Source organism: Pituophis catenifer, unplaced genomic scaffold, assembly GCF_029215685.1.
Source record: "Pituophis catenifer annectens isolate HBS135680 unplaced genomic scaffold, rPitCat1.0.hap2 SCAF_508, whole genome shotgun sequence".
NCBI lineage: Eukaryota > Metazoa > Chordata > Lepidosauria > Squamata > Colubridae > Pituophis > Pituophis catenifer.
Genome location: NW_027257388.1, coordinates 4,434 through 19,191, shown reverse-complemented (window position 1 = coordinate 19,191; position 14,758 = coordinate 4,434). Strand labels below are relative to the sequence as shown.

The 14,758-nt window shown below is 42.1% G+C and overlaps 1 protein-coding gene across 1 annotated transcript; it reads right to left on the bottom strand.

Moving 5' to 3' along the window:
- Positions 1 to 605: 605 nt before the first annotated feature.
- Positions 606 to 14,218, bottom strand: LOC139327004 (serine/threonine-protein kinase TAO2-like). Its single transcript, XM_070956696.1, has 14 exons — positions 14,075 to 14,218; positions 12,870 to 12,941; positions 12,591 to 12,692; positions 12,065 to 12,110; positions 11,875 to 11,971; positions 10,705 to 10,818; positions 9,077 to 9,168; positions 8,873 to 8,966; positions 8,698 to 8,779; positions 7,820 to 7,987; positions 7,291 to 7,503; positions 6,171 to 6,299; positions 3,596 to 3,832; positions 606 to 925 (listed from the first exon to the last, which is right to left on the bottom strand). The coding sequence occupies exons 1-14, from the start codon at positions 14,204 to 14,206 to the stop codon at positions 788 to 790; spliced, it is 1,716 nt and encodes a 571-aa protein (XP_070812797.1). The 5' UTR covers positions 14,207 to 14,218; the 3' UTR covers positions 606 to 787.
- Between the last annotated feature and the right edge of the window lie 540 nt (positions 14,219 to 14,758).

Genomic DNA, 14,758 nt, shown 5'->3' with positions numbered 1-14,758 from the left:
CCTGCTGTTTGTGCACCTTTTTCTTCCACACTTTTCCCTTCCACATAACTTTCTATTAATGTGCTTTGATACAGCACTTTGGGAACATCCAACTTCTTTTGCAATTACCTTTTGAGGCTTTCCCTCCTTATGGAGGGTGTCAATGATGGTTTTCTGCACAACTGTCAGGTCAGCAGTCTTTCCCATGATTGTGATTCCTACTGAACCAGACTGAGAGACCGTTTAAAGGCTCAGAAACCCTTTGCAGGTGTTATGGCTTAATTAGCTGATTAGAGTGGGACCCTTTGAGCCTAGAATATTGAACCTTTTCACAATATTCTAATTTTCTGAAATTGTGAATTTGGGGTTTTCATGAGCTGTAAACCATAATCATCAAAATTATGACAAATCAAGGCTTGAACTATCTCACTTTGCATGTAATGAGTCTCTCTCATATATTAGTTTCACCTTTTAAGTTGCATTACTGAAATAAATGAACTTTTGCACAATATTCTAATTTTTCGAGTTTCACCTGTATTTTATCTGCCCCTAAAGCAGGAATTTACAGCATTATACATGAAATAAAACAAATCAAAATAAGAGAACAAATTGTGGCAAGAATTGCTAGAAGTTGGGTGACATGTAAATTTAACTCATCGTCTTCATCACCAGTGCCATCATCTCTGAAAGGCTTCATAGTCACAGGCACAGGTAGGGCAGCAAAAGGAACTTTGGAAAGTCAGCTGCCAAACTAGTGTGGGATAATGAACTTTCGGCTTCCTGCTGCTACGTTTCGCCACCCTTCAAATCAGGATACCTCTTTCAGCTGCTCCTTCCTTAACTTATATTGGCGCTTCTGTGATTCAAGTAAGTTGCCCAACTCCTTCTTCTGTTGACCCAAGATATGTTGCTGAAATTTCTTCTCTTCGGCCAGAGCAGCTTTTGCCTGCAGAAATGGGAGGAGCAGTCAGGGTCACCAATGATGGGAATGGAACAGAAAGATGGTTTAGCCATGCCTACATGCTGGCAATTTTGTACATAGTCAGAACATCATCCAAGGGTGTGGAGGGGGGGGGAACTAAACATTACTGCACATGTGACTAATAACTTTAAACCATCCTTTAGAGCAGAGGCCCCCAAACACTGGCCCATTGGAAAGCAGGCCACTGAAGTGGGGGGCGAGTCTGCAAAGCTTCATTTGTGCTCGTGCAGGATTTAGATTGCAAAACCATCCCTCCCGAAACTGCCAAAGCCACCGCCACAGGTTCATGGAACCAAAAAGGTTGGTGACCCCTGCTTTAGAAAGAAATGGGATTCCTAGTATAGGAAAGTGTACAATTTGACCTCTGGGAAGAAATGGCAAACTGCAGTGGAATGAAGAGCCGGTGAGTAGATTGTCTCTTTGTAATTCCTCTCTGGACAAGGAGACGACTTAAGATTGCCCACAAGTACACCAGATAGTTTGCTCCTCAGGAGGAGACCGCAACACTGCAATCTCTGGTAGATTTAGAGCTCTGTGAGATGCGTTATCTTGCTCAACCCACAGTTGGGGCTTATTTCTTTTTCTAATCACTTTTCGAAACTGCTTGTTGACTGCCGTTCAGCTATTAGGAACCTTCGGATTGACAAGTTTTACAACACTGGATGAGTTTCCTTCAATCCTTAATGAAAAAAGTTTTAAATACAAGTTTAAGTACTTAAAAAAATTATTTTAGAATAAACAGCAAAAGGTGATTAAAACAGTGATTTTGGAAAGTTGCAAGTCAGTGAGGGGCCAAGATAGATTTAAAATAAAATTTGGGAATTAACTGAAAGAATCCTTCCCATGGGAAAATTATTTTGTTTTGAATTCTCCTACAAAAATCATGATGGGATAAGACTTTGAAGGTTTAACATTAGAGGAAACCAAAAGGAACTAAAAATAACAAAGAGGAATACTTAAATTTGAGTTACTAATATAGGATGAAGCAAAATATTTTAACATGGGATACATTGAAAGCCTGCCTTGAACAATGTCAATTGTACAAGTGTCTGCCTCTAATTAGACTGTTTCAAGGATGTTAGGAAAGAGGAACAGGTTTTACTTGTCAAGATTGAGACTGAGCTGAAAGCAGGTTTAAAAATGACAGCTACAAGAATGATATGGAAAAATATATTCTGGATATACAAAAGAAACTGGCTGATGTCTTAGTAATTAAAAAGGATAATATACTGAGAGTAATTTTCCTGTACTCAATTTACAGAAGAAAGCTTTGAAGAATTTTGTAGAGGGGACAAAGAAAATATGAAAAGAAGTAACGTTCTATGACATTATTTGAATGGGATCAAGATTGTTAAAATCAAAGGGAAGGAATATCAAGTTGGTTCATTTGTTCAAGGTTAAAATAGATATGCTGTTATCTCCAGAAACCTCACAGTGAACTTTTGCTGACCAGGACTGAGATGACAAGAGATGGGAAGCAGGAAGAAGAGATCATGTGCTGTATTTTAAGAGAAGGTAAAAAGTTACTAAAATTGCTTATACTTGTGATGAAGCAGAAGTCATTTCTTTGTTATAGTTCTTTTTTTCTTTATTATATTCTTATTTTTGTATCTTTTCTATTTTTATTTTCTCCCATTTTCTGCACTTTCTATTTTTTTGTATTCTATTATTTTTTAGTTGTATTAGTTTTTAATCTCTGTAATTGTAATCGTTAATAAAAATGTCATACAATAATTGTACAATTTGTACAAGGCATAACATTTCTTGACAACCAGAAGAATTGGTTGTAAACACCTTTGTCTAAATTATTCAATTCTTTGGGGGAGGATGTTTTAATTTTAAAGAATAGATCAGATTCAGGAACATAGGACCTGTTATGATCGAACCTATTTCTGTTTAGGATAATTGATCTCCTTGCTTTGATCTACCAAAGTTACCAGATCATTGCTGATGTGGCCAGAAGGAATGGGAACAATCAGAACAGTATGAGTTAATCAGAGAGGCTCTTCCCAAGCAAACCTGCAATGCTTTATTTAATCTCACAAGAGTTGGGTATAAATGTGTATGAGAAGGAATAATCAAAAGGAAATAGGGGAAATAATTACTTCAATCTGGAGATACTCTTTCACCAAGGATTAAAAATGTGCCACCTACAACAGTTGCCAGTACTTTGGTGACACCCCTCAAGGTGGTGATCAGCTCAATAAGAATGGGTGGTAAAAATACCGAAGTCTCATGAAATTACCATCCATTTGCAAGATTTCAATCTTCTCTCATGAGACTTCGCAGTATTTCCATCAAGAATGCTGAAATGTCTCAAAATTTTGGGATTAGTATTAGCAATTTTAACAATTTTCCCTTCCTTCCTTCCTTCCTTCCTTCCTTCCTTCCTTCCTTCCTTCCTTCCTTCCTTCCTTCCTTCCTCCCTCCCTCCCTCCCTCCCTCCCTTTGAAATAAGCTGTTTTAGTGCCTGCTATACTAAAAGGGGCTTAATTTTTGTGTTACCGGACAACCACTGCAACTTGTGCTGGAGACCAGTTTCCCACCTTCCCGCTCTCATAGGAATTCATTTGTAGTTTCTATCCCTTTGGCCAAGTGATCTTCCATCTCCCTATCTAAGTCTCCCGTCCTCACCTCTTTCTCAAAAATAGCCTGATGCTTCTTGGCCAGTTTTTCAGCCTCAGCCGAGAAGTTGTTGCGGTGGGCCTCAAGCTCTTTGTCGAGGCGCAGCTGGTGCTCATCCAGCTCAGCCCGCAGTTTGTTCTCCAAAGCCAGCAACTGTTTCTGATGTTGACGCCGCATCCGTTTGTAGCCGCTCATCTGATCCCGCAGTGCTGAGTCTTGCTCATGCTCCTGGATTTGGCGAGTCACCTGAAAGGAAGGAACGGAAGAGAGGAAGAAGAGAGAAACAGGAAAATTTAATTTAATCCAAAATTGTGATATGTAGACAACACCATTCATGAGTTTATTACGGAACTAATCCTGCCGTGGGGTAAGAGGAACAATACACTGAAGTGTGCACATTCAGATCTGAAGCAGGCAAGGATCTTCTGATCCGGTATTAGCATCTTCTCACTCCCTCTTGGCTGATCCTTCAAGAATCTTACCTTTTCCTGGATTTGCATGGTGCCTGAAGGGGCTCAGGAAAAATTACCTGCCAGTTAAGGAGAGGTTAGGGCAATGGGAGACAGGGCAGCAGTGGGCAGTTTCCCACTACCACTTGCGTTGTGCCAGCCCAAGAAAAGGCACAGCTTGTTGAAGGAGCTTCCAAAAAGTAGAAAAAGAGCGCGCACACTGGATCCTATGTATGTACCCTTGTTTAGTTTAGTTTAGTTTAGTTTAGTTTATTTGATTTGTATACCGCCCTACTCCCGATGAACAGCCAAACAATAAAATACATAAATACAAAAAAATTAAAAACCAGATAAAATCAAATTAAATCATTTTGGCCCGGACAAATTAAAACACCCCAATAATTTAAAAACAGATTAAAATTTACATATTAAAAGAGGGAGGAGATTAGGCCAAGCCCGCTTGATGGAATAAAAAGGTCTTCACAGCGCGGCGGAAGGTGCGCAGATCCGGGATCCTCCGTATCTCTGGGGGGAGCTCATTCCAGACGGTAGGTGCCCCCACAGAGAAGGCTCTCCCCCTAGGGGTCGCCAGCCGACACTGTTTGGCTGACGGCACCCGGAGGAGTCCCTCTCTATGAGAGCGTACTGGCCGGTGGGAGGCTATTGGTGGTAGTAGGCGGTCCCGTAGATAACCAGGTCCTAAGCCACTTGTGCACTTTGGATCCAACTATAGCACACCTTTAGTGCACATAACTTCCCTTGATGCAGGGGTGGGTTCTACTTACCTTTACTACCGGTTTGCAATGGGAGCGTGTACGCTTCTGCGCATGTGCAGATCGTCCATTATGAAGTCCAGGCGGGTGGGTGGAGCCTCCCGCCGCTTTTACTACCGGTTCGCAAGAACCAGACAGAACCGGGAGCAACCCACCACTGCCTTGATGGTAAAGAAACTTAACAGGTTTTCATTCAAGATGACTCAGCTTAGATCAACAAATGGAGTAAAACATGACATATTCAGAAGAGTAACATGATTCTTATTTTGGCATAATGATTATTGAAATTGGGAATGCTGGTTTTGCACTTTTGATATAGATACCATGTGAAAACTGAATTCAGCTCTGAAAGGATTCAACACAGATAAAAAACAGGAAAAACATTGAATCTCCCAAACGTGCCTTTGTTAAATCCCATCTTTGTCCACCTGGTATGGTTCTACTCATTTTACATCCTTGCCCTTCCTTCTGTAATCCTTACCTCTATCATCATCCAAATATTAAATATCATATCTAGCTTCTGAAAGTTTGCCACCCCCACACCCGTTGCCTTCTAAATTGAATAACTGAAACAGTCAAATCATTAATGATTCAGAATTTCTTTAATTGCATGGGATTTAATGAAGCAGCTGTCTTTAAGAAACAGAAGCATTCACATTTTAAATAAATATTGCTAACCTCTCTTAGAAAATTGTTGAAAAAAATGTTCTCAATACAAAAGGTGCAATTTCTGGCACTTATCCACTGTTCTGGTCTTACCAAAGGAAATGTTAAACTATTTTGCTTGATCAGCTCCTAAATAACGCTAAAAATAATAACACTTCCCAAAGCCATCTTGTTCACCATGAATATACTTTTTTCTTTAAACAGGCAGAACAACTGCATTTCAGGTAGTTCACAGATTTCTTTCTGTCCTAATTTTCTCTGCTTCTTGCTTAACAACTGCACTGCAGCAAATTCCTACAGAGGGCTCCAGATGCCACAAACATTGAAACTTCACTGACTAATACATTAAGAGAAAGGAAGAAGAAGGTTTAGTAGGCAATTTATGAAGCTACCAACAAAGGAAGGAGACTGGCAAAACAAAAGGGACTGAATCCAACTGAGATCAAGTTTGGCGTAGGGATGAAGGTGCTGGACCAGAAACCAGGAAACTGTTGAGTTCTAGTCCTCCTTTAGGCATGAAAAGCAGCTAGTGACTTTGGCCACACTCTTAATCAGTCAATCCATCTCACAGGGTGGTTGTTGAGGGAAAAATAGAAGGCGAGACCATTCTATGCACTGCTTTGAGTTGTACAAAATATGAAGGCAGGATTATCAATGTAATAATGCAATAAAATATAAGCAAGTTTCTCCCCTCACCAGAGAAGCCGTACGAATGGTGGCAAAGTGATCTCGGTTACGGCAGTAGGCACGACGTCGGGCAACTGACGATGAGCTCTGGGGCTCCAATTCCGGCTGGTAGGGATCATCATACAGATTGTCATGGCCCTGAAAAGCATTAAAATGCACATAAGAAGCTATGCCTTAGCTTCTAACATTGACTCTGCAAGTTTTCCTTTAAAAGGCACAAACAGAATGTAGAGTCGGCAGATCAAACAGCACTTCTATGAGTAATTTAGGTTTAGCCAGTTTTAGGAAGTGGAAGTGTGAAAATATAGTGGAGCAGGACCACAAGCTGTTATATAGTGTACTATAGAAGGAATTCCAAGATTTCAGAAATTTAAAGTAATATAGTCCCTAAGGCAATCTTCCAAACTTGACGCCATCCAGATGTGTTGTGGCAGTAATTCCTAGAATTCTAAGCAACTGGAGGGTGTATCAGATGAACATCTGTGCCATGTTGAGGAAACCTGGGTTGAGGCTTCAACTTCAGTCATGTTTCCAGTCTTAAGCACAAAGCAAGATCACATGGACAGACCAGATTAACCATGAACAGACTAGGCATTTGTCTGTAGTCATCTCAGTCATCCAGGTCATGTTTGTCCCAAATGTGTTTTTTCAGGAAAGTCCAGTTGCCTCCTGAAAAAGTACCTTTGGGACAAGATTAGGCATTTGTAATCTAGTTGGGTTTCCTCCAACTGCTGTTTCCAAAGTATGTAGAAACGTAGCTGCAATCCCAAGAAATGTAGACAGCTAGGGAAGACTAGTCTAGAAAAGAACTGATTTTTCCCCCAAAAGCAAGGGGGGATGGGAAAGTGTACCCACCCACATCCAACATAAGGAAGCAAGTAGGATGTAATGATCCACTGGAATCCAATTCCGTGATCAGCAGCATGCTTCTCTCTCTCCTTTCCCATCCCCCCCCCGACTTCCATTTTCTCTACCAAGAAAATGGATTCCCATATCCTTATGGTCAATTTGCAGGCAGGCTTACATTTTCTATCACATGCTAGAAAATATTCCACAAAGTTTCCCAACCTTCGCTTTATTCTGAAATTGACATTTGACTGTTCTTGCAGAAGCACACTGAGTTCTATACCGGCAGACGGTGGATGACAGAGCTATTGGAGGTGACGGTGTGCTCGCCTTCCTGCATCATGGCAATCTCAGCCCCGTCATCATCATCTGAGGCATCGGCCAGGCTGTTCACGCTGCTGCTCTGACTGCTGGCACTAATGGACATACTGGGTACTGAGTGGCTGCTCTCCATGCTATTGATGGTTCCTGTCCGGTGAAGAAACTGCTCTACTTCCTGAAACAGCAAAGAAGGATTAAAGGAGGGAGGGAGGGAGGGAGGGAGGGAGGGAGGGAGGGAGAGGGAGAGAGAGAGAGAGAGAGAGAGAGAGAGAGAGAGAGAGAGAGAGAGAGAGAGAGAGAGAGAGAGAGAGAGAGAATGAGAGAGAGAGAATGAGACAGAGAGAGACTATGTGTGTGTGTATAGGAAATGGTCTTGGAGTAAGGAAGCCTCCTGCACTATTACTCTCATGATGGTGAGAGAATTATGTGAGCTGAGGTCCAAGAAAGCCAGGGAGAACTGTATCAGAGAAAGTGGGAAAACAACAACAAACCTCTTCCTCTTCGGGTGCCTCTGCATTTGGACCATTCTGAGCCTCCTGGAAGAGGATTTTCTTCATCTTGCGGTACTGGAGATTGTCAAGCTCCCTCACTGCATCCTTGGTCCTCTGAATCAGGTCCATGATAACTGTCTGGGGCCGCTCCCTCAAGAGAAAGCAATGCTGTGGAGTCACAGGAAGAACTAGCATGAAACCAAGGAAGTAAGTCTGCAAAAGGTCTCTAAAGTTATCCACCAATCTCTTAGAATTTGTGATCTGAGCAATCCTTTTCTATTATTAAGTACACTCACAGAGTTGGATAACAACCACTGAGATTTCTTAGGACCTAATAACTATATTTCTTTAACAACAATGCATAATTACTCTCAATTTAACTTGAGTAAACCTAGATTTAACATGTAATGGTTACTCAAGTCCATTTAGGAACAGAAAGTGAGAGAAACTCAAATACCTTGGAAGACAGAATAACTCATTGCTTATCAACAACAAGGAAAAAAATCAACCAAAATCAATGCTAGGTGTACACTTTCAACACACAGTTCTATAATTCTATGAATCCAATGTGAAGATTCAGTATTTATCATGGGTCTGTGGGGAATAAATGATGAAGAGTGTTATTTATTAGGGTGTTTCCCTAGAAACATGTGTACCAACATTTTTCATGTATTACTAGTTCCTGATGCTAGCTTTTTCCTTAACACATTCTTCTAATTTAAATATCTAGTGTTCTTATCTTTACTTTAACTTCTTCTTTTTGTCCCAGATGGGATAAAATGAATACAACTTCCACAGCTACAGGCATAGTGTGCCGGGGATGTGGGGTGGGTGGGGGGGAAAGGAATCTTTCAGGAGTGAAAACAGGTGGGAGATACCTTAAGCAGCACATCAGAGGTTGGACGGTCCTGGGGGATCTTCTGCAGGCATGAATCCACAAAATTTCGGAAATATTCAGACCTGAAGAAAACAGGGAAGAAAGTCAGGGATTCATTTGAATCTATAAACCTCTCTTTTTTGTAAGCTTAAAGCGGTTTCTGGAGTTTTCCTTACCAATGACTAGATTGCAGCAGTGGTGAATCATTCTGGGCGATGTGGTATAAGGCACTCATAGCATTCATGTTAAAGAGGGGTGGTTTGCGCTCCGCTAAAGATACAAAGACAGTAATGTTAGCAGCGGTATTTGTGGTTTTGCAGAAAGCCCTCTTCCACATCATTCCCCCAATTAATTCCAACCTATAAGGCTGGATACCATACCAAGTTCAATGCAAGTGATGCCAAGTGACCAGACATCCACCTTGCCATCATACTGCCCCTCATCCATGGCTAGAATCACCTCGGGAGCCATCCTAGAAAGAGAGTGCAAGATAAAGCAATCATGCTGTCAGGCCTGGAAGCCATCTTTTGCATGGGGCCTTCAGGCCTGCCACATTTAGTACTGTAGGAAACTGGGAGGGGGGATTGTATGGAGCAGGGTAGATATATAGTCATAATAACATTCCTTTCTCAGAGAGTCAAGGACATTTTGCCCTGCACCTGGAGGGGTGTGACTGGGAGGCATCTCCAGATGGGACGGTGCTTTGATTGGACCATGTGATGGACATGTGAGTGCTGGGCAGGGACCTGGACTTTCCTTTGGGTGGGGAAAACCTGGAAGCTTTCAGATTCAGGTTTTCCCAGATGTACCAATATGACATCTCTAATAAAATGGAACTTTTGAGGAACTTCAAGCCTCAGAGTTGTCTTTCGTTGGGGGTGTTACTTGGAACCCTAACACATGCATCATGACTTAGCAATGGCTCACATTGTTACATAGAGCCTGGAAGATTGTTCCATCGAAGAGCTGACCCTGGACATAGACCACAAAATACTGCCGAATTGTCAATGTTGCTATTAATCAAAAGGGGGAAATTATTAAACACATGAATGTGTATTATTAATATATATTTAATATATTTCGGAATGTCAAACTCAATTTCATTGAGGGCCACGTCACGGTTGTGTTTGACCTCAGGGGGCCGGTGGTGGTAGTGGCATGGCCAGGGGGTGTAGCCAGCTCGATGTCACTTGAGGCTCCATTTTTGGCCTCAATGGCCTCCTGCAGCTCTCCGCCAGTGAAAATGGAACCTGGGGAAACGTGTGCGGCCTTCCCAATTTAATATATTTCAGGGGTGTCAAACTCAATTTCATTGAGGGCCACATCACGGTTGTGTTTGACCTCAGGGGGCCGGGGGTGGTGGTGGTGTGGCCAGGGGGTGTGGCCAGCTCGATGTCACTCGAGGCTCCGTTTTCGGCCAGAACAGCCAAACTGCAGCCTTCTGCCAGTGAAAACGGAACCCAGGGAGCTGCACGCAGCCCGCCCTGTCTCCATTTTCGCTGGCAGAGGCACCATGGGACGGTCCTTTGCTGTTTCCAGGGCAGCTCCGCAGGCCAGATTCTAAGCACCCCACGGGCTGAATCCGGCCCACGGGCCTTGTGTTTGACACCCAATATATTTCATTTTCTTAGACCCATTACTTCTTGAAATGAGGCTCCAAAGCATGCCCCTCAAAATTCACATATGGTGCCCCCCCAAACTGGAACACTCCTGAATTACACCCTCCAATCTTTGACCTATAAAAAGAGAAGACTTCATATTTTTTTTAGAATCAACTGTTGTCAAAACTACACTGGGACTCTTTGCAAAACCCAGGGAACCTACATTTTTAATTATCACATTTGTTCTTCTTCAAAGAACCAGGGAGTCTCAAATGCATATCTACTCCCTCTCACTGTCTCTCCAGCCACACCTTCACTCTTCCTAAGTGGCTAGGGTATGAGGATATGGTCAATAAAGTTATTCCTGCTGTTTCAGATTACACAAAAATCTCATTCTGCCAGTTTACCAGTATGGGGTGCCAACAAAGGAGTTAGCAGGAGCAATGATAGAAGCTGAGCCAAAGTCCCCCAGCTTCACTTGTCCTGGTTCAGTCAGAAGGATATTCCCAGCTTTCACGTCCCTGAAAAGACAAGCACAGTAATTAAAAACTGAACAGAGAAACAGAGAACACAGTGGACAAATATGGGCAGCCAAGATGAAAAGGAGTGTGAGTGGCAGGAGAAAACAGGAAGAGAACGATTAGAGCAACATTTATATGGACCAGGACGACCAGGAGAAAGAGAGAGGGCTGCATTAACAAACTTCTATATTGGTAATGGCCTCTTGACTCTCAATAGTTTGATAGCAACAAGTGAAAGATTTCTACTCAACTTAAAATTAGGCTGCTGAAATGAGGATTTTTTTTTAGTAGAAAAGTGTATAGCAGGGGTGTCAAACTCGCAACGACACGTTGTCACATGACATATCGCAACTTTCCCCCCCCTTTGCTAAAACGGGGGTGGGGGTGGCCAGCATGTGACGCATCTGGCCCGTGAGTTTGACACCCCTGGAGTATAGCATAGTTCTTGAGTTGAAAACATATAGGTAGTCCTTTTTAGCGGTCATTAAGCAAAGTGGTCACTAAGTGAAACCGTGACTGCATTTAATATCAGACTTCAGCTTTTGTTTGCTTTACCAACTTGTGGAAGTTGTAAATGGTAGTAAAGTTCTTTTTTCATCAATGTTGTAACTTCAAACAGTTGCTAAAACAGGCAGTCACTAAACATGGACTACCTATATTAACTGCAAAATCTGATAAAAAGCAACATGTTTTAACTATAAGTCTTTTCCTTAAGTTGTTTGGGATATTAAGGACAAAGCAGATTTAAGAAATTTGAAGACTGTCCAGTTCTGATAATTGAGCTAGACTGCATAAAGTGCAACATTTGACTGAAGCACGAATTTAACTAAAGTAATTTTGCCATTCTACCTGCAAATCATATAAAGAGAATAAAAAGTAAAATGTAGCAAGAAATGGTTGTGTCAGAGACGCATGGAGCTGATTGAAAAACATAGTAACAGATTCTGGTACAGATTTCACAATGCAGCAACAACTAGATCATACTGTCCTACACTAAATGGGTGTTATAAGCAGCAACATCTCTAAGAGAGTGCAGTAACACAATATAGAGCTCACCTGTGGATCATATTGTGTGAATGCAGGTAGGCAAGTCCCTGCAGAGCACCATGCGTTATGGCTGCAATCTCTACTTCCTGCAGTGGTTTCTTGTGTACTAGGAAAGAAGGGATGGAGGAAAGAACATTATTTAAAGGTCTCAGAAAAGATATGTGGGAAGACTGGTCTCTTCAATTGGTCTTGGACTCACCTTCCAGCAAATCTGAGGCTGAGCCTAGGCAGTATTCCATCACCAGCTAGTGAATTAAGAGGAAATGTTAGCATAGGGCAAATAAATCCTTTGAACTTCAAACATCCTGTCCCAATCAGGGCTCTATGAGCCCAGTATGCCAATTCCATTTTGTACCTGGCATTTCCAATTCACTTAAGAATATAAGAACACTAAATCAAACCAAAAGTCCACCATTCTTGCACCAATGCCACCCACCTCCAAAAAACCCCTGAATATAAATAGAATACCACCCAAAAAAATTTCTTCATAATTTTCAAGAAAGGAGCCACCTCTCTATTGCATTGCAATTCCCTCCCTTAAATTGCATTAAGGTTTCAGGCAGAGAAGCAAGAAACCCAGTCATCATTCAGGCCCTTTTCAAGACTTCCCCTCATCCAAAGCCCAGTTCATCTGCATTTTCACTACATATCTTAAATTCTTTAAAAGGCTTTCTGTAATATATCACACGAATGGCTTAGAATGATCTGTTTCACTCTCATCTTACCCATGCTGTATGTTCCCGTAAGTAGCAGCCCTTGTATTCAATTGTGTTTGGGTGTCGTAGCTTTTGCAAAAATTTCACCTCCTTGATAATGTCCTGCCATTTCTGGAAAGTACAAAAGAGAGCCTGAGCTCCAATATACTTCTACATTTCAAGTAAAGGAGAGAATATTACAAGAAGCCTAGAAAATTTGAAAAGCAGGAGAACTGGATTACCTAGGCCAGGGAGTGGCTAGAAGTTAACGGTCAACACAACTGTGTTAATAGTTTAAAGAGGACCAACCTCATTAGACTGCTTCCCACTGTAGGACATCTTCTTAATAGCCACCACTTCATTGTTGCGTATGTCTCGAGCCTGGGGAAGATAACGAGAGTAAACCAAAGAAGGATGATGAAAATAACTATCAGCATCCACAGTCACGTTCAGAGAGGAACTTGGTTCCTATGCCTGGAAAAAATACAGTTCAAAAGGAGTAAATTTCACATCGCACGGTGAATCACGCTGTTGTGGCCTGTGCAGTTAGTAGCTGATTCCGACAGCGAGGAGGCTGGTGTGGTGCTGCGCCAGCAGCCTATGCAGTTGGCACTCGAGCCGGACAATGAGGAGGCTGGAGAAGATGTGGTGCCAGAGGCGGGGATTCAGCCAGGGCCTTCAGAACCTCCAGAAGCTCCCATAAGCGAAGAGGACGAAGAGGAGGAGCTTCTTCTCAATGCACGGGCGCGCAGAGCTGCCAAAAGGCAGGAGTGGCTCCTCAGGAGGAGGTCTCCTCGAGAGTAAAGCTTGGGGCTAATTGGCCACTCCCCTAGCCTATTTAAGGAAGGACGACGTTTGATTTGGCTCTTGTTTCTCTCTTATCAGTTTTCCTGCAAATTGCTTCTGGGCATTCTGCCAACCACAGTTTTATGGTTATCTGAAATACTGTGCCTCAGAACTGAGTTATTATTCTTTGAATTCTTGTTGGCTGTTAATGAAGTTAAATTAACAGCCCTTGTTCAGAAAAGACTGATTTATTGTACTTGTGTTCGAACAACTACTAAGAAAGCTCATTAGTAGTCTTTAATTAGTAAATTAAGGTTTGTACAGACTTTGTGCGTGCTGCGTTCTTTGGGGTCCGTAGCTGGGGCAGAACACACGTATTCTTACAGCAGAGAGGCCCACGAGGCCAGAGATACATGGGACTGGCGAGTACCCAATAATCCATTTAAAGTTACATCATCACTACTAAATCAGACCAGTTCATCTTCCCATTTTTGACCATGGCCAATCAGATTCTCCCTGAGAAAGCTATCAGCAAGATGTGGAGAAAGTTCCTCCCACTATTGCTCTTCAACATCTAATATTCAGTGATATTAATATTCAGTGATATCCCTCCTGATGGGATGGGACCCAGAAGCAAAACTGGTTCTACTACAAGCAAGGCCGATGGGAAAGAGTTGTGTTAAATGATCTTGGCAAGGCTTGAGCATTAACACTCCTTTGGCACTCACAAAGTAGACAGCTCCAAAACTGCCATGACCAATCTCCCGCAGGTCAACAAAGAGCTTCTCAGGGTCATCCTTGAAGAACAGCTCAGCCACTTCGGGGTCCTTCAAACTGCCAGCCCGGGCATTAGACGGCATGGCGGCCGTGGATGAGGCTGGGCTTCACTGTTGCTGTTCTCCTAAAGTGGGAAACAAATATTAGCAAAGTGGACCAGCTGGGTATAAATAAGGTAATTTATTCTTATTTATAAGAATGTAATTCAATGATAGCTGATGCTGCCATCTTGCTGAAGCAAAGCAAATCCTGAGATCCTTGCTAGAAGAAAGGGTATAAATATATGAAAATTATACTCCCATTTGAAGAAGTGGGTTCAAGGCCACATGTAATCCACATGTAATAATATTCTCACCTACTCAGTTTACCCAATTTGTTATTTGCATTAATTTCTGCGCTATCTTTATTGAAAGGAGAGATGAACAAAATGATATGATTCTCTATTTTTTAAAAAGTACAAGCCTTTGGAGGGCTTGCTACCATGTTTCCCCGAAAATAAGACCCTGTCTTACAGTCATGGCCGTAAATGTTGGCACCCCTGAAATTTTTCCAGAAAATGAAGTATTTCTCACAGAAAAGTATTGCAGTAACACATGTTTTGCTATACACATGTTTATTCCCTTTGTGTGTATTGG

Bases quoted from the DNA above. Each gene is read 5' to 3' on its own strand.
- LOC139327004 (XM_070956696.1), bottom strand. From the start codon at position 14,206: ATGCCGTCTAATGCCCGGGCTGGCAGTTTGAAGGACCCCGAAGTGGCT. The intron at 12,693-12,869 runs GTTGGTCCTCTT...TGTACTTTCCAG, and splicing joins GTGGGAAGCAGTCTAATGAG to AAATGGCAGGACATTATCAA. The intron at 12,111-12,590 runs GTAAGATGAGAG...TTAATTCACTAG, and splicing joins TACGGGAACATACAGCATGG to CTGGTGATGGAATACTGCCT.